Source organism: Hylobates moloch, unplaced genomic scaffold, assembly GCF_009828535.3.
Source record: "Hylobates moloch isolate HMO894 unplaced genomic scaffold, HMol_V3 SCAFFOLD_16, whole genome shotgun sequence".
Lineage (NCBI taxonomy): Eukaryota > Metazoa > Chordata > Mammalia > Primates > Hylobatidae > Hylobates > Hylobates moloch.
Genome location: NW_026652291.1, coordinates 34,392,208 through 34,411,521, shown reverse-complemented (window position 1 = coordinate 34,411,521; position 19,314 = coordinate 34,392,208). Strand labels below are relative to the sequence as shown.

General features: G+C 37.7%; 1 protein-coding gene across 6 annotated transcripts in view; it reads left to right on the top strand.

The window, feature by feature from the left end:
- Window positions 1-19,314, top strand: part of PCNX1 (pecanex 1) — a 210,935-nt gene that overhangs the window by 60,313 nt on the left and 131,308 nt on the right. For all 6 annotated transcript variants that reach the window (XM_058429893.1, XM_032134763.2, XM_032134758.2 and 3 more), the window contains exons 5-6: window positions 392-481; window positions 9,063-10,769. In XM_058429893.1, coding sequence (XP_058285876.1) covers window positions 392-481; window positions 9,063-10,769 — 1,797 coding nt within the window. The remainder of the gene's footprint in view (window positions 1-391; window positions 482-9,062; window positions 10,770-19,314) is intronic.

The following is a 19,314-nucleotide window of genomic DNA, read 5'->3' as shown; positions in this document are numbered from 1 at the left end:
TCTATTCAGATAAATTCATATTGTTTTTACCCTACAGTTTTTTAGGTTACTAATTTTCCCTGGGAAGGAAATTCATGTTGGGTCAAGTTATGTAATTTGCATTCCTTTTTAAAATCCACCTGTTTTTAAAGAAATAGTTTTTTTAGTTTACATTTTGAAGCTTTCCGTATTGTTTGGTTTGTAGTTCTGTGAGAATAATTAAGTGCTCTGATAGTCCGTGATACTTCCTGCTAGTTCAGTGCATCTTCCATTATTGTAACCTTTGATACACAAAAACTACTTTAGTTGATGGACATCAGTACTCCTTGATGTATTAATACTTCCTTGGTTATGCCACCCTACAGCCTTACTGTTAATATAAGGTCCTCACATGTTTCTCTTAACTTTGTAGGAGATACAGACACTGCTAAGACTTCTGATGATATCAGTTTAAGTCTGGGCCAAAGTTCTAGTCTTTGTAAAGAAGGAAGTGAAGAACAAGGTAAGAACATTATACTTTACCATGATGTCATATACTGTGGTGACCAGAGTTAATTTGTAGAATATGCTGCATACAATTTGGCAGAAGTTTATAACAATTTAATATGGTATTTAAGGAAACATTAACATAAAATGTTACTGGGATAGTAGTAATACAGAGTTATACATGCTTTTAGCTTACTTGAACTCAGTTATACATGTTCTGTCAGATAAACATGGAGAGAGAAATTCTATGAGCATATGCCCCAGAGTGAATATGAGATGGGAGATGAGAATCTGCTATTCTTTTAGTTGGTCTGACCAACTAGCCCAGCTTAGGGATAACCTAGTATGTAAAACTGTTACTTTCCATTCAGTACGATCTCTAAATGCCAGCTGCTTCATCTCTTGCCAACTGCAAAAACAGCAATAAGTTTTGACATAGTGTCTTAGTCCACGTGCAGTGCTATAAAGAAATACCTGAGATTGAGTGACTTGTAAAGAAAAGAGGTATATTTGGCTCACGGTTCTGCAGGCTGTACAAGAAGCATGGTGCCAGCATCTGCTTCTGGTGAGAACCTCAGGAAGCTTCCAATCATGATGGAAGGGGAAGGGGAGCTGGCGTGTCTCGTGATGAGAGAGGGGAGGGGTGCCATGCATGCTCTCTTAAACAATCAGCTCTTGTGTGAACTAATAAACTGAGAATTCACTCATTACTGCAGAGGTGGCAACAAGCCATTCATGAAGGATCCACCCTCAGGACTCAAAGACCTCCCACCAGGCCCCATGTCTAACATTGGGGATCAACATGAAATTTGGAGGGGGACAAATAGCCAAAACCATATCACAGAGAAATAAGTTGCCGTTGGACCTACTGGGAAACCGTGCATCTGTTACCAACATGGTACCTTCCTGTAGCAAATTGTTAATAGAAATTTTGGCTATTTGTGATTTTTTTTTCTTCAATTGTAAATGAATATTTTGAATTTTATTGAGTCTTTTTTAACTACCACATTTTCATGTTTGATTTCTAATTTTCCAACATAAAACAACAGATATGTCATCCCCATTTTCTAATGGAGATTGTCCAAGGTTCTATAATCAATGAGCCAGAACTAGGTTAGAAACGTTTCTCACTATTGCCACCCTATTATAACCCTGTTATTTTTATTAACCTATGGGTGATGTTTGGTGGGCAGAGAGGCTGACAAATTTTTTATTTTTAATTATGAAACTTGTTTATGAAGCTACAAACATAACTAAATTATGACATTTGCCCATTAATTTAATATTTTACCCAGGTTCATTTCTTACAAGCATATTTTGTTACTGTTAGTTGGAATTCTCTTGTAACTCTCTGCTTTTTTGGAATTATAGTACCCTATCATTGTTTCTTTGCTTCTGTGGACTGCCCTATCTAACGCTATACCCCATTCCTAAAAAACTGAAAAGAACTTTACATGTACTGTGTGGGCCGGTTGCAGTGGCTCATGCCTGTAATCCCAGCACTTTGGGAGGCTGAGGTGGGCTGAGTTTGAGACCAGCCTGGGCAACATGGTGAAACCCTGTCTCTACTAAAAATACAAAAATTATCCAGGGTAGTGGTACATGCCTGTAATCCTAGCTACTCAGGAGGCTGAGGCATGAGAATCGCTTGAATCTGGGAGGCGGAGGTTGTAGTGAGCTGAGATCGTGCGACTGCACTCCAGCCTGGGTGACAGAGCGAGACTCTGTCTCAAATAAATAAACAAACACACACACATAGGTACGTACGTATGTATGTATGTACTGTGTGGTATGGAAACTTTTTTAAAAAAATTAAAGGTGAATCAACTGGCTGTGGTGGCTGATGCCTGTAACCCCAGCATTTTGGGAGGCCAAGGCAGGAGGATCGCTTGAGTCCAGGAGTTTGAATCCAGCCTGGGTAACATAGTGAGATGCCTGTCTCTACAAAAAATAATAAAAAAAATTTAGCCAGGCATGCTGGTGTGTGCCTATAGTCTCAGCTACTTGGGAGGCTGAGGTGGGAGGATCGCTTGATCCCAGGAGGTTGAGGCAGCAGTAAGTTATGATAGTGCCCCCGCACTCCAGCCTGAGCAACAGAGGGAGACCCTTTCTCTCTCTTTCAGTCAATCAACCAATCAATCAGTAAATATCAATTTCTTTGAGAATTATAATATCCTTTTCTATGAGACCATCACAGTGTCTCAACAACTAGATAATAATCTTAGAGGGGTTGGCGCCCTTGTGTTTAGGGATTATATGTCTTATTTTATATCTGGAAAGTACCATATGCAAACAAGATTTTTATAGTCTGGCAGGTTGGGAATTATCTACACACAAATCTACCCTTGCAACTATACATTAACATAGACAGTGATGTCTAACGTGCACTGGGTGCATATTATTGGCCAAGTTTGGGGTCGACATACTTTTCTCTAAAGGACCTAATAGCTTTGTAGGCCATGTGGTCTCTCTTGCTACTCAGCTACTCAACTCTGCCATTGTAGAGTGAAAGGAGTCATAAACAATACATAAATAGTGGGCATGGCTGTGCCATCCTAAAATTTGGTTTACAAAAACAAGTTTGAGGGCTGGATTTGGCTTCATGGGACTTAGTTTGTCAACCCCTGGTTTAAGTCGTCTTCTAAGCATTTTATATGCATTTACCCAGTTAATCTTCACTATAAACGTTTGAAGTTGGCACTGTTACCATTCTCACTTTACAGATGAGCATGTTATTGCTTAGAAGTTATAAGAAACTTGCTCAAAGTCCCACAGCTACAAAGTGACAGTCCTATAATTCAAATCTAGTTTTGAATTATGCTTTTTAAAATCTATGCTATACTACTTTCATATAATTTTAAAACTTGCTTTTATCATGCAACATTTTTCCATATGTTTAACATTTAACAAATATTGTCGAGTATTCTTGGCACTGTTTTAAGTACTGGAAATAAATCAGTGAACAAAAAGACAAAAAGTTCCACCCTCATGCGGCTTCCATACTATTAATATGGAATCATACTGGTAGCAATCAACATATACTGTAGTAAGTAGAGACAGAAGATAGGGATTGGTGGGGACTAGGGAAATTTTAATTTTAAATAGAGTAGTTGAGGGCAAGCCTCTGAGAGCAAAGACCTGAAGAAGGAGGAGTGAGCTCTCAGGATATCTGAGGGGAGGGGTCCCCTCCACGCAGAGGGAACAGCAAGGGCAAAGCCCTAAAGCAAGAGCAGGCCTGTCAGGTTTGAGAAATATTGTGGCTGGCTCAGAGTAAGTGAAGGGCCAGACAGTATGGAGTTTTGCAAGCCATCTTAAAGGTGCTAATTTTAATTCTGAGTGAGATGAGGAACTGCTAAAGGGTTGTATTTCATTTCCGTGGAATCACTCCGGCTCCTATTTTGAGGAATATATTAAAAGGGGCAAAAGTTGAAGCAGGAAGCTCACTCAGCAGATTATTGCAACAATCCAGAGCACAGATCAGAGTAGTGAGAAGTAGTCTGACTGTGTGTGTAGAAGATACTAAGAAGATAGGTTATGGATTTGGATATACTGTTGGAGAGAAGTAGTGGTCATAGATGACTCGAAGGCTTTTGAGTTGTGCATCAGGGAGGATGGGGGCCCGCCAACTGAAAGGGGGAAGACTGAGGAGGAGCAGATTCAGGGTAGGGAGAGCAAGGGGGGTAAGTTAGAGGGTTCAGTTCAGGGCCTATCAGGTGCTGTTAGACCTGTAAGCAGCAATGAGTAGATAGAGAGGTCCAGATTTCAGGTAAGAGGTCTAGGTTGGGTGTTTTAGATTCAGGAGTTGTGAGTGGATAAATAAAAACAACAACAAAAATCAGTCATGTCAGTTAAGGGGTTGGGTATTATGAAGTTGATGAAGTATCAGGGCAAGAATACTTGTTAGCTGCTTGGGGTTTATGTGGCCTGACTTCTTGATCCAAATCCCTTTTCCTGGCTGTGGTTTGGCGCCACCTAGTGGCAAATGTTCATGCTGGCTTAAATATCATTTGTTACTCTTAACTCCTCTGGTTTGGATTTACAGGACAATAGCCTTTAGTTGGTTAACAGTTAGTTGATTAGTTGGCACTCATTTTGTCACATGATTCAGGATGACTGGGGAAAACAGGATATTGGGGTGTATCTTCACCTTTTTCACTTCTAAGATAATCTACAGTTTCCCTACCTCTCGCTCATGCCTTCCCTATCCAAGATCAGAACTTCAGACCGTCCCCATGTGAATATGAGGGCTGGGTAGAAGATAGAGGAGCTAGTTACAGGTATTTCTGAATTTTAGTTTGTCATGGGGATAGAAAACCGGATGAGATTTACAAAGAGGGAGTATAGGTAGAAAAGCGAAAAGTTCTAGCTGGGTGCGGTGGCTCACACCTGTAATCCCAGCATTTTGAGAGGCCAAGGTGGGAGGATCGCTTGAGGCCAGAAGTTCAATACCAGCCTGGGCAACATGGTGAAACCCTGCCTCTAAGAAAAAGTACAAAAAATTACCTGGGTGTGGTGCCAAGCACCTGTAGCCCAGCTACCCGAGAGGCTGAGGCAGGAGGATTGCTTGAGCCTAGGAGATCAAGACTGCAGTGAACCATGATTGCAGCACTACACTCCAGCCTGAGCGACAGAGTAAGACTCTGTCTCAAAAAAAAAAAAAAAAAAAAACAACGAAAAAGTGAAAAGTTTTAAGATCTGAACCCTGAGCCTCTTTAGTTTAAGAAGTCCAGGAGACTGAGTAGGAACAACTAGTGAGATCAAAGGAAAACCAAGACTGTTACCCCCTGTGTTCAAGGAGAATGGATTGACCAGCTTTGTCAAATGCTGCCAATAGGTCAGGTGACATGAAGACTGAGACTTGACCATTGGATTGAACAATGTAGGGGGTGTTGGTGACCTTGATAAGCACAGTCTTAGGGGAGTTGAATTGGAATACAAAGAATTGGAGGAGAACAATCAGACAGTGAATACAGACAACTCTTTCAGTGACTTTTTGTAAAGGTGATAGCAAGCAGGAGAAGTAAAGATAAGGGAGGGATTTCGATTTTGTAAGATGTTGTAAGAGAAATAACAACATGTTTTTATGATTGATGATTATCCATAATCGATAGGGATGATCAGAGAGAGAAAGAAGGTATGATTTTTGTTTATAAAAGTAATATATATGTTAACTTTAGAAAATATAGTTAAGTATGAAGAAAAAATCTATACCTCTGCCACTAATAAACTTGTTTTTTGCTTATCACTTTTTCATATTTTTTTGCTTTGATATAATTCAGTGGTTTTTAGAATATTATGCATCCATCACCACTATCTAAATCCAGAACATTTTCATTACCCCAGTAAGAAACCTGCACCCATTACACTCCCCATTTCCCCTTCAAGCAGCCACTGACAACCTCTAGTTTACTTTCTGTTTCTTTGAATTTGCCTATTCTGGACATTTCATATAAACACAATTATATGTTTTTTTTTTTTTTTAATGTGTCTGGCTTCTTTCACTTACCTTATTCTGGCATGTATCAGGATGTTATTTCTTTTTATGGCTGACTGTGGTATATCACTTTTCACATTTATAAAAATATACACACATATACCATTAGCATTCATTTAAACTTACAGAACTGGAATTTTTTTTTTTTTTTTTTTGAGACGGAGTCTCGCTCTGTTGCCCAGGATGGAGTGTGTAGTGGTGTATTTTTAGTAGAGATGGGGCTTCACCATGTTGGCCAGGCTGATCTCGAACTCCTGACCTCGTGATCCGCCTGCCTCGGCCTCCCAAAGTGCTGGGATTACAGGCGTGAGCCACTGCACCCAGCCAGTGCCGCCTTTTTCACTTAATTATTTTCTCATGTTATTACATAATCTTTGAAAATGTTTTTAGTGCCTGTATGAAATTATTAGTGGACCACATATTCAATCATTATTTAAAGGACATTGTTATACTTTTTGTGCTTTAAGAACTTTTATAATAACGTGACATGGACAACTTTGTGCTTAAAAACCTTGTACGCATATTTGACTCTATCCTTTAGCAACAATTTCTTACCTTCAAGGTAAGACTACCTTTTCAAGTTTCTTGGCCATATTGCCAGATTGCTTTAAGAAGGTTATACCAGTTGGTACCACCGTGAGCAGTATGCCTTTCTTATTCTAAATGCCACTGATAACAATTATTAAAAAAAAGTTTGATTCGATGAAAAATGTATCTTTTTGTGTTGATTTTAGCCTCTTAACTTTATATCTTTTTTTTTTTTTTTGAGACGGAGTCTCGCTCTGTCACCCAGGCTGGAGTGCGGTGGCGCAGTCTCGGCTCACTGCAAGCTCCGCCTCCTGGGTTCACGCCATTCTCCTCCTCAGCCTCTCCAAGTAGCTGGGACTACAGGCGCCCGCCACCACGCCCGGCTAATTTTTTTTGTATTTTTAGTAGAGACGGGGTTTCACCGCGTTAGCCAGGATGGTCTCGATCTCCTGACCTCGTGATCCGCCCTCCTCGGCCTCCCAAAGTGCTGGGATTACAAGCGTGAGCCACCGCGCCCGGCCTATATAATCTTTTTCATATGGGTAACAGTAAGAAAAAATATATTTACTTGAAAATTTCCTGAAACCACCTAAATTCTTTCTGACAAAATTAAACCTTTTGTGGTATGTTTGTTTAGCAGTATTGAAAAAAGTGTATGTATTAAAGTAAGTTTGGCTGTGTCTTTTAAAATGAAATACTTACATTTCTGTTTTATTATCAGAAGGAAGTTGGTTTTGATCATTAGCATTAAAAAAACGTTTGTTATCTTAGATTTAGTGATTTTCAACTACTTGCTCAGAATCGATAAGTTTTCTGTAAAGTTCATATCCTTGAAATGTGAATATCACACCAACCAATAATTGTTTATTAGAGATAAAGAGTTTTTAGAAATAACACTATAATTTAATACTACAAAACATACAATGCTAGCTTTTAAATTTTGATATTTAGAAGATATAAGAATGCAACTACAGTAGCAGCTGTGTTGGGAAAATAAGAACATGGGTTTTACTTATCTTGAAAACTTTAAAACGTAAGATAGAGTATAATTGGACATTTATAAACTATAATTTTTATGGTACACTCCAGAGGCTGTCCGTGAATTTTTAATTAACTAATCATAGCTAAAGCTACATTTAGATTTTTAAAAAGTACATAAACATTTTTAATAACTCATTCCTTTCTTTTAATCTTAGGGGGAAATGTCTGCTTTGGTCATTGGGATTCTACTGGGAAGACTCAGATTTACTATAGAATCTGTTATTTTGCTTTGTCTATCCAGCTATGACAAGACAATAATTTTTCTTTTTATTGAACTAACAGCAGGTTCAAATATCCTTGTCTGTCAAAACATATATTTAAAAATCAGCTATTTTGCAGTTTGGTTGTCAAGCTATATTCCAAGATAAATTACAATGTAGGTAGGTAGGTAGATACATTGATTTATATCTATATTTACATTTATATATAGTATGTATGATAAGTCACTAATCACTGGTCTGGATGGAGGGTTAAAGCAGTGGTCTTACAGATACAAGAAGATAAGTATTTTTTTCATGAAGTATTTTTTAATTGCTATACCAATAATGAAAGATAAAATGCAGTATTTTGCTCTGTAATTATTGCTGTTTTTACCATTCTGAACAGCAAGAGGATGTCTTACATCATTATATCTCGTTTGGGCATTGGTCAGCCTATTTTTGTTTGTTTCTGATTACTGTAGGTTTTCTTGATTTGTAAAATAATCGTATTAGCTTTTTGAAAGGATTTTAATATTGTGTTAGTAAGGTAGAATAATGATAGCCACCTTTAATTGTGATGGCATTGTGTCAAGCAATATATGTCATTAACTCAGTTATTCCTTGCCTATGACTCAGTGAAGTTGATGTCCCATTTTACAGATGAGGAAACTGATTTACAGGGGGTAAGCCAAAGTTACCAAGTTAGTAAGCTGGAGATAGAGCTTGCATAGAAATCCAGGCCTATTTTAAGTATAATCCTTTGTTGCCTCTTTTTTTTTTTTTTTGAGACAGAGTCCTGCTCTTTTGCCCAGGCTGGAGCACAGTGGTGCGATCTTGGCTCACTGCACGCTCCGCCTACTGGGTTCACACCATTCTCCTGCCTCAGCCTCCCGAGAAGCTGGGACTACAGGCGCCCACCACCATGCCGGCTAATTTTTTTGTATTTTTAGTAGAGACGGAGTTTCACAGTGTTAGCCAGGATGGTCTCGATCTCCTGACCTCGTGATCCGTCCACCTCGGCCTCCCAAAGTGCTGGGATTACAAGCGTGAGCCACTGTGCCCGGCCCCTTTGTTTCCTCTTATTTTATTGTTGATAGTCTATAGAACTCTTTCTGAGGCCAGTTGAAGAACTCAAAGATTTGGAAGTTCAGTTCATTTCATGAGTAGAATGCTTTCTTTGTGCAGCTGTGAAACAGAAAGCAGCTCTTTGGAGAACTACTTGAGAAATTGTTTATACTTGATTTACTGTATGCAGTGAATTCTTTCCTTTGTTAAACAGTAGAAAAGCAGATCATACATTTATTTTAACATTTCAAAATATGTGTTTGAAACAGATTTGGCAACTGATCGGAAGCTCTTTCGTCTTGTCTCCAATGACTCCTTCATCTCTATTCAGCCTTCCTTATCCTCTTGTGGACAGGACTTGCCAAGGGACTTCAGTGACAAAGTGAGCCTGCCAAGTCATAACCACCACCACCATATTGATCAGTCTCTGTCCAGCGCCTGTGACACAGAAGTAGCTTCTCTTGTACCTTTACACTCACACTCTTATAGAAAAGACCACCGGCCGCGAGGTGTACCACGGACTTCTAGCTCTGCTGTGGCTTTTCCAGACACTTCACTGAATGATTTTCCTCTTTATCAGCAAAGACGTGGGTTAGATCCAGTTAGTGAGTTAGAATCTTCCAAGCCTCTTTCTGGATCCAAAGAATCCTTGGTGGAAAATTCTGGTTTATCTGGGGAATTTCAGCTTGCTGGTGACTTGAAAATCAATACTTCTCAGCCACCCACAAAAAGTGGGAAGAGCAAATCTTTGAAAGCAGACAAAAGCATGGACAGCTTGAGAAGTCTGAGCACACGGAGTAGTGGGTCAACAGAAAGCTACTGCAGTGGAACGGACCGGGACACTAACAGTACTGTCAGCAGCTATAAAAGCGAGCAGACCAGCTCAACTCACATAGAGAGCATCCTGTCAGAGCATGAGGAGTCTCCTAAAGCAGGAACAAAAAGTGGGAGGAAAAAAGAGTGCTGTGCAGGCCCAGAGGAGAAGAATAGCTGTGCCAGTGACAAAAGGACTAGCAGTGAAAAGATTGCTATGGAAGCGAGTACCAACAGTGGCGTTCACGAGGCCAAGGACCCTACCCCCTCCGATGAGATGCACAACCAGAGAGGTCTCAGCACCTCTGCATCTGAAGAAGCCAATAAAAATCCCCATGCAAACGAATTTACTTCCCAAGGGGACAGACCACCTGGGAACACTGCAGAAAACAAAGAAGAGAAGAGTGATAAGTCAGCTGTTTCTGTGGATTCCAAAGTGCGTAAAGATGTTGGTGGAAAGCAAAAGGAAGGGGATGTTCGACCTAAATCTTCTAGCGTAATCCATCGGACAGCTTCTGCCCACAAGACAGGCAGGAGACGGACAGGAAAAAAACGGGCTAGCAGTTTTGATTCAAGCCGACATAGGGACTATGTTTGCTTTCGAGGTGTTTCTGGTACCAAGCCACACAGTGCTATATTTTGTCATGACGAAGACTCTAGTGATCAAAGTGACTTGAGTAGAGCATCAAGTGTTCAGTCTGCTCACCAGTTCAGCAGTGATAGCTCTTCTAGCACCACTTCTCATTCCTGTCAGTCTCCTGAGGGCAGATACAGTGCTCTAAAGACCAAACACACTCATAAAGAAAGGGGCACAGACTCTGAACACACACACAAAGCTCATTTGGTTCCTGAAGGAACCAGCAAAAAGCGTGCAACACGACGGACTTCTAGCACAAATAGTGCCAAGACTCGTGCCCGAGTGTTGAGCCTGGACAGTGGCACAGTAGCATGTTTGAATGACGCAAACAGATTAATGGCACCTGAAAGTATAAAGCCCTTAACCACTTCAAAATCAGATCTTGAGGCCAAAGAGGGAGAGGTGCTAGATGAGCTATCTTTATTAGGACGGGCTTCCCAGTTAGAGACAGTCACTCGATCTAGGAATAGCTTGCCAAACCAGGTTGCATTTCCTGAAGGGGAAGAGCAAGATGCAGTCGGTGGAGGTAAGTAAACTGTAAGGAGAGATTTCTCTAAGACTCACTGCTTTTTCGTACTATTAGAGTAGTATTTACTAAAATATGCTTCTGTTAATATTCCCCCTTCCACTGTGTTATTAAAATAAGCTTTCTTGAATGAAGAAGTAGGTAGTTATCTTAGAAAAGGTTTTGGTGTGAACACCAAGAACATATTTTTTTGGTTGCAATACTTGAATACATCAATTTGTTCTTGATGGTGTCAAGAACACCAGTTTCTAAGCCAGTTGCCACCTGTTAATGTTTTGCTGGGAATAACAAAAATTAGCCCCCTTCCTTTTTATAGCAATAGCAACAATAAAATATATAATTATTTAAGGGCACCAAACCAGTTTTAATCAACTCTTATACAGCGTATGACACTGAACTTTCAAAATTAGATCACTCAGCCTATTATATAAGAGTTTTACAAATATTATTTTAGATCTGATTATGTACATTGAGAATTGTGGCTCTTTTTTTAAGTCTGTATCTTTGGTTTTATTTCTTGCTTACTCAAGTTTTAGGCGTTACGAAAATACTATTTTTTTCTATAATTTCACACGTTATTCTTTTCTTTTCTTTTTTTTTTTTTTTTTTCTGGGACGGAGTCTCGCTGTTGCGAGAAATCACTGCGCGATTTCCGCTCACTGCAGGCTCCGCCCCCTGGGGTTCGCGCCGTTCTCCTGCCTCAGCCTCCCGGGTAGCTGGGACTACAGGCGCCCGCCACCTCGCCCGGCTAATTTTTTGTATTTTTAGTAGAGACGGGGTTTCACCGTGTTAGCCAGGATGGTCTCGATCTCCTGACCTCGTGATCCGCCCGCCTCGGCCTCCGAAAGTGCTGGGATTACAGGCGTGAGCCACCGCGCCCGGCCTACGTTATTCTTCAAGTTTATTAAATTCAGATTTGTAGTTTATATTGACATTTGGTATCCATTAATTGATGTAAGATGCCCCTATAGTAACAGTGATGGTGTTCTGGTTAAAGTAATAGCTTATTTATTTCAGGTTTTTGGAGAATTGTGCAAATTTGGATAGGTGATTTTATATTCTGTCAGTGTGTGTTGGCCTCTTTATTTCAGAGTTGTTATTTCTTGCTGTTTTCTTCTGCCCAAGATAGTTTGTTTATTTGGTTCTGGTTTTTATGGAATCTGCTTCTTGAATAGAATCAGAAAAATCAGGTCTTTCGTTGTTAGTACCTTAGCATTTTTAGCCTCTACCCCTATTCCCTTTATTTATGCTTGTATCATTAGTTTTAAAGTTTAGTCTGTTTGATATAGTAATGTTCAGTCACTTATTAAAAGTTAAGCTGCATTTTGTTTGTACAAACATTATCAAACATATGAATATATGCTTTTTCTCAAAGACGTTAATTTCACCCAAAGTATTTTAAAAGTCCATATTGCGGTAAACATTTTCTTAGATTTTTTTGGGGGTGAAGTCTCTAGCCAGATTAATTTCTAATGGGAACGTAAAGAAATTGTCTAGTACCTAAAGAAGAATATAGTTTATCAAACCTAAATATTGAGAACTAATTATATCTGAAGTGGTTATAACCATTTGGTGACAGTAGAGCAATTAAATTCCCTCGAGTCTTTGACCTGGATATAGTTCTCTTTTTTTTTTGTAAACAACCTGAAATGCTTGTAGTGATTTCTCACACAAATCATATCAGATATGTTCACAGTATGCAAGAAACCACTGGATTTTAAAATATAGCTTAATTTTTAAAGTTATCAAAATGAATTTTAAGTGAACATGCTATGATAGAAAAATATTGCTGTTCTGAATACTGTTGAAATGTAAATACTGAAAAAATATGTACAAAAGTATGTAGTAAGTTCATGCCTTTATATTTAAAATGTCATTTCCTTTTCATGGGGACTGTGAGGTGTTCAGTTTTTTAGGAAAAGTTACCTGAAAGGTGTTATTTGCTTCTCAGTGCTGCTCTTTAAGCTATATTAGCCCTCGTTTTTCCAGGCTGTAGCTTTTGTTTTCTTTTGTTTGTACTCCTTTTTTTTTTTTTAATTTAAATAACTCAATTAAATGTTAATAAGAAATAATGAAATAATATCTGCTTTGGTGGAAGAAATGTAATAGTCTGTGGGCTGTTTAAAAACATTTTTTTGCCTAGGGCAGGCATTGCACAGGCTTTTTTTATTTGAGCTTCATTGGGTTTAGAATACAAATAAGAGCAAAACTAAAGCACTTAAATGTGTTGGGGGTTTTTTAATTGGTTTTTATCATAACTAAATATAGGGGTTTTGTTGGGAGTTTACTTGGGCTTTTTGAAAGGCTGGAAGTGGTAGAAGGGGATTTGTTTTGGTTCTTATTATTTAAAAATTACAGAGACTCTCAAATACTGTTCGAAGATATTTGTTTATGTTAACATTACCTGTTACAGTCCTGTCTGACAATTTAGAAGAAATGTTTCTGGGCTATCGTCCCTTACATACTGTACTACTGAAACCTGTCAACCATCATGTTACTGCTTGGCCATTCATATACCTATGCATAAACCATAGGTAGGTTTTATCCTAAAGAATATGAAGGTGTTGATAAGTTCTCCAACGATTTCTTTTCGTTTTATTTTAAGGTAGGTGGTGGTGGTAGTGTGGAGAGATGGAATTTAGGAAATAGACTTTAAAGTACTAAAGTAAAGTACTCTAAAATAGGAGGTAATCTAGTTAAGTGACATGGAGTCGGATACCTTTGTTAGTATGTGGGCTCCACTGTTGTGACTCTAGGAAAGCTACTTATAAACCTCAGCTTCCCCATCTTAAAACGAGATGATTATAATATCTATCTCATAGGGTTGTTGTCAGGACTAAGGAGTTAAGTTCCTGGCACACAGTAAATGCTTACTAGTGCTGGTGTGACTATTCAAGGCCCGTTAGTTATGCTGCACAATGTAGCCTGTCCTTTAACCTTACTAATTCAGTGGTATAAAATTAAAGTAGAAGAAAGTGATTAAATGTAGAAATAAACTAGAGATGGTCTAAGTGTGCCATTGTGAAACTCAATAGTAAAAATAAAAAATATCTGATTCCCTAGTTTCTTAAGTAATGCCAATAGGAAAAACATTTTTTATTAACATCAATTTAGTGACACGGACCTTATTTTGGCAGTAATATGTCATATAACTTATCTTTTTTAGTCACATAACAAGTGATTGTTTTCATACGCCCTGTAGTCATTAATCAAGTTCTTTGGTTAAAACTGAATTTCATCAATAATGGTTTGTGATTACTGAGACAGGAAATATGTTTGAAGTTCAAACTAAGTCATTTTCTGTTGATCTCTTGTTTTGTACTTAATTTTTCTTTTTAAATTATAAGGCAAAGCTTTATGACTAATATTTTAAGAAATGAAAACGACATAGAAGCTATATGGTAGAAAAATGTCCTGTGTTTTCTATCCTGTATTACTTTTAAGGAAGTCCTTTTCTTTTGGACCATTTAAACTTACTTCCTGTGTGATTCAATACTGTTATTATAGCATATTTTCTGTGTCACTTAATGGATTACAAAGAATAGCCCGAGTGGAGAGGTTCGTCTTTACTTATTATTCTTTGTGCTTTTTTGTGAATTGTTTAACTTCTATTTCTCTGTGAAATTTATTTTAAATATAATGTTTAAGTCACTATTCTGTAAGCATGAAATAGGATTCCAATATAATATGGTGTTGGGAACTAAAAATAATCTTTAAAGAAACAGTTATTTAAAGAAAAGTCAGATCTTTTCAATAAACAATTTATGAGGGTTTGTGCTATACACATAAATTGAAGGTGTGTTATTTTGTACCTAAATATCATTGAGCATTAGACAGAAGATAAAGACCAGAAAACAGACAAGAAAATACAAATTATAGCTTTTGTAGTTTACTAAATAGAAGGACTCTCAAGTCTAATAAACTTAATTTTCTGATTTCCCAGTCCACATGGAAAGTTAGAAGCAGCAAATTAGTAGAAGGGATGGGTACTTATAGAAGCTGAAGTAATGACAGCAGAAGAAATACACAGCTAACCCTAAAAGAGGAGCTGTAATAACTGTACAAGCCAAAGCAGGAAACCCAGCGGTGTGTGGTCATTAAATGCAGGGGCAGACTGTTGTTTTAATTTTAATAGTGTTCAGAGACATCATAATAGCATAACTTAATACTGTATTAAAGTATAATGCTATACTCATTGTATATGTGGCTGACCTTGATTTCATTAAGGAAAGATGTTCTTTACTGTGAAAAAAGCTTAGACATATATAAAACTGCACAGAAGAATGCTCATTAAATAAGCAAAATAGGTTTGGCGAAATTATCTTCCTTTATAACAATATCAAGAAAAGAGGTGTTTATTGGTGAAGCAAATAAATGTTCGTATATAGAATTCCCGAAACCAGCCCATGCCTGATTTTGTCAAGTAGGAACAAACATTACAGTGTTTTTCTTTCTCTCAGCAGTGAAGTTCTGGGAATCAAACAGTTACATTTTCATACCACCTCTAATTACTGTCTTAATATTCTGGCAGGCCATTAAATCTGTGCCTCAATTTCCTCAACTGTAAAACAGGAATAATGACCATCTAGACCTGTTAACCATCTAGTCACAGTTAACTATCAGACTCCAATGAGCTTAAACCTAATGACTGTAGAAATGTGAAAATGCTTTATGTATTGTAGGTTCATTATATAAACAAAGACAGTGATGTCTTGCATTTGTAAGGATATGTCCCCTCTCAAAAATGTCACTTCAAATACATGTGTTCATCACTACTGACCCTTTATTAAGGGACTCTCCTGAAAGTGGATGCAAAATTATATCTAATGGATTGATATCTTTCATCCCATTCACAAAGGACTAAAAAGGATTAGAAATCACCTATAAAAGTAAGTAGTACTTAAGCTATATTTCTTTGGCTGGTGGACTTCTGGAAAATATCAGTAAGGACATGCAAATTATCTTTAACGCAAAACTCAGCTAATAATTTTTTTTTTTTTCCTTGAGACAGAGTCTCACTCTGTTGTCCAGGCTGGAGTGCAGTGGTGTGATCTCGGCTCACTGCAACCTCTGCCTCCCGGGTTCAAGTGATTCTCCTGCCTCAGCCTCCCGAGTAGCTGGGACTGCAGGTGCCCGCCACCACACCCAGTTAATTTTTGTATTTTTAGTAGAGATGGGATTTCACCATATTGGCCAGGCTGGTCTTGAACTTCTGACCTTGTGATCCGCCTACCTCAGCCTCCCAAACTGCTGGGATTACAGGCATGAGCCACCGTGCCCAAGCATAGCTAATAATTTTGTTACTGTTTGCTCTGGTTCCTTGGCTTGTCAAAAAGTAGGCCAGTCCTTTAAAATGTTTTCACAGATGGAAATTATTTTAATTCAGAATTGATGCTTAGAAATTGGGCAGTGTTCTTTGGCTTCCCAGAAAATGACACTTAAAAACATTTATTTGTTTACTTATTTATTTTTTGTTATTTCCAACAAGAATGAGCTTGAAGAGCATTTGTTTTTTTCATTGGAACAAAATCTTTGCGTGTTGATGGTAGCATCATTCTTGGCTGACAAAGAAACTAAGAAAGGGAAAAACGGTTTAGATAAAGTAGATTTCATGCCTAGACTAAAACATTCCTTGAATGTTTATGTCTTTATATAGTAATTTTGTTGTTAGGTAAAATTCTTTTTATCCTAAACATTACGATGTATTTCAGAATGTTTGCAGATGCCTTTTATTTTTCTGAGATATATATATACTTATTTGTTTCATACTTTTGTCATCTTTCTTAAGAATTTAATTTCCTAATAGCATTTTTCCTGATCTTTTTGAAGTACTAAATGCCTATTTTTATTTTCATGATCTTTCCAGATTTACACCTTTTCCCCCCACAATAAACATTTCTCACTGAAAAGAACACTTGAGCAATTTCCTCTGTCTAAATTTTTATTAATTTAATTGAAATTGAGCTGTTGCAAGATGCCAACCATAGCAGTACATGACAACTAGAAAGTAATTTATTACATATTATTTCTTTCATAAATTAATCAGGTATATGATTGACACCATTTTTTTTTTTTTGAGACGTAGTCTCACTCTGTTGCCCAGGCTGGAGTGCAGTGGCACGATCTTGGCTCACTACAAGCTCCACCTTCTGGGTTCACGCCATTCTCCTGCCTCAGCCTCCCGAGCAGCTGGGACTACAGGCACCCGCCACCACACCTGGCTAATTTTTTGTATTTTTAGTAGAGACGGGGTTTCACCGTGTTAGCCAGGATGGTCTCAGTCTCCTGACCTCGTGATCCACTTGCCTTGGCCTCCCAAAGTGCTGGGATTACAGGCGTGAGCCACTGCGCCCTGCCAACATCATTTTTAAATAGCATCTTTATCTGTGTGTATTTATACTCACAGCTTCCAATTTTCGAGATAGAGTTTGGATAGCCATTACCTCCTACCTCATTAAATTTTGCTCTTTGGGCATCCCAGCTATTCTAGAAGTATATTAGTGCCTTTAATGCTTTCTATGCTTTCATTCACAGAGTAAAAGCAACTGATAGTCTGTAATTGTAATACTACCATAAAAAATAAATAGTTGCACTAAAATAATTCATTTTAGAACGTGTAGAATTTTCCTTATCTCATTGAGATAAATGTGAAGTAACTCCTGAGGTGGGAGGTATGTATTATGGATTAAACTTTCTTTGTTATCTTCAGGAATGGACCAGATCACAGCTGTCTAAAATGTCAGAGGATATTTTTGGTTTGTCCATGAATTGAACTTAGGCATTTAGTAAATGCTTAAACTTAATTGAGTGATTGTGTCAGTATAACAAAAGTAAAGAGCTAAATTATCTGAAGGGCCCTCTTATTTTTATTTTATTTATTTATTTTTAATTTAATTTAATTTAATTTTAGATGGAGTTTCACTCTTGTCGCCCAGGCTGGAGTGCAGTGGCATGATCTTGGCTCACTGCAACCTCCGCCTCTTGGGTTCAAGTGATCTCCTGCCTCAGCCTCCCAAGTAGCTGGGATTACAGGCGCCTGCCACCACACCCGCTAATTTTTGTATTTTTAGTAGAGACAGGGTTTCATCATGTTGGTCAGGCTGATCTCGAACTCCTGACCTCAGGTGATCCACCCGCCTCGGCCTCCCAGAGTGTTGGGATTACAGGCGTGAGCCACTGCGTCCGGCCTGAAGGTTCCTCTTAAACTTATTATGATTGTGAAGTCAGTCTTTTTAACACAAATAAATGATTAGAAAGTCGAGACTTGTATGTTTGAAAAAATACATTTAAAAATATACAACTCTCTGGATATATACCCTTGGAAGTATTTTATATACTTCCTGTCATTCACGGTTTTTGAATTGCTTGCATGTTTTTTCTTTTTTACCTACGTATGCATAAAGTTTAGTTGTACTGGAGTGCTAATTTTTCACTATCTGCACTTTATGCTCTTACTATTGAATTAGTTAATTTCATTCTTCTTTGCCAGAGATACCGGGTTTTAAGCAATATCAAAATGTCAACTCCAAAAACAGTTTTTAAAGTATTTTCTCCCTTCTCTCTGATTCCTTAGTTAAAAGATTAGACTTTTTTTTTTGGTTTACTGTTTTTCTTCTATAAAGTTAAATGATTCAAAAAGAGTTTATTACAATTGGATTCAGGAAGTGAATTTTTATCAAGTATGGCTATAACATATGTGACTGTATGTGCTTACAGCAAATTATGTTAAGCTTTAAAGACACATTTTCCTCCTTTGGCTGGAATAGAACTGGACCCCTACTCGACTATTCCAAATAGAGATGTTCTGTAAGTAGCACATTCCCAGGGGCATGGCTTAATCTTACATACTGTGACCATAAATTGTAGTATAGCATTTTCACTTGAATGTGTGATACTGTTAAAGCAGTTGCCATCGTCAACATTTTGAAAATTCTTGTAACAGTAGGTATTTACCCCCCTGAATATTATAAGAGACAGCATAGACAGTAATCATAATTCCACTTTAACATTGTTCACTGGATGCCTAAACTTTCATCTTGATGTGTTTCCCAGACTGTTCAGAAAGTAAGTGATATAATATGCAGCTATTTTGCAGATAACAAAATATAAATGGTGTATTACTAGCAAAAAAAATTGTTTTCTGAAGAAACCAAGAAACATTTTGACTAAAAGTGGACACTGTAGTTTGTCTTTTCACCCCAGTACTATGGAATAATTAGCTTTTACTTAAGATTAACACCATTAAGTCTTCAGTAGAAGGAATATAATAAAGAAAACCGTCTCCTATTTCTCTTCATCCTATTCTCAATATTCAGTGATTACATACTGCTTTTTTCCCAAATCCTTCTGAATAATTTTGGTACATTTTATGGATTAAATTATCTTCTATAAATTATGTCTGGGTAAATTTTACTCTGCTATTTTGGTTGAAACAGTATCTACAACTAGAAAAAATGTTTGAAAGTTTCTTGATGTAGTTGGATTGACTTGTAAATTGAGCATAGTAGTTTGTTACAAATAATGCTTGATAAATAATAGCATAATA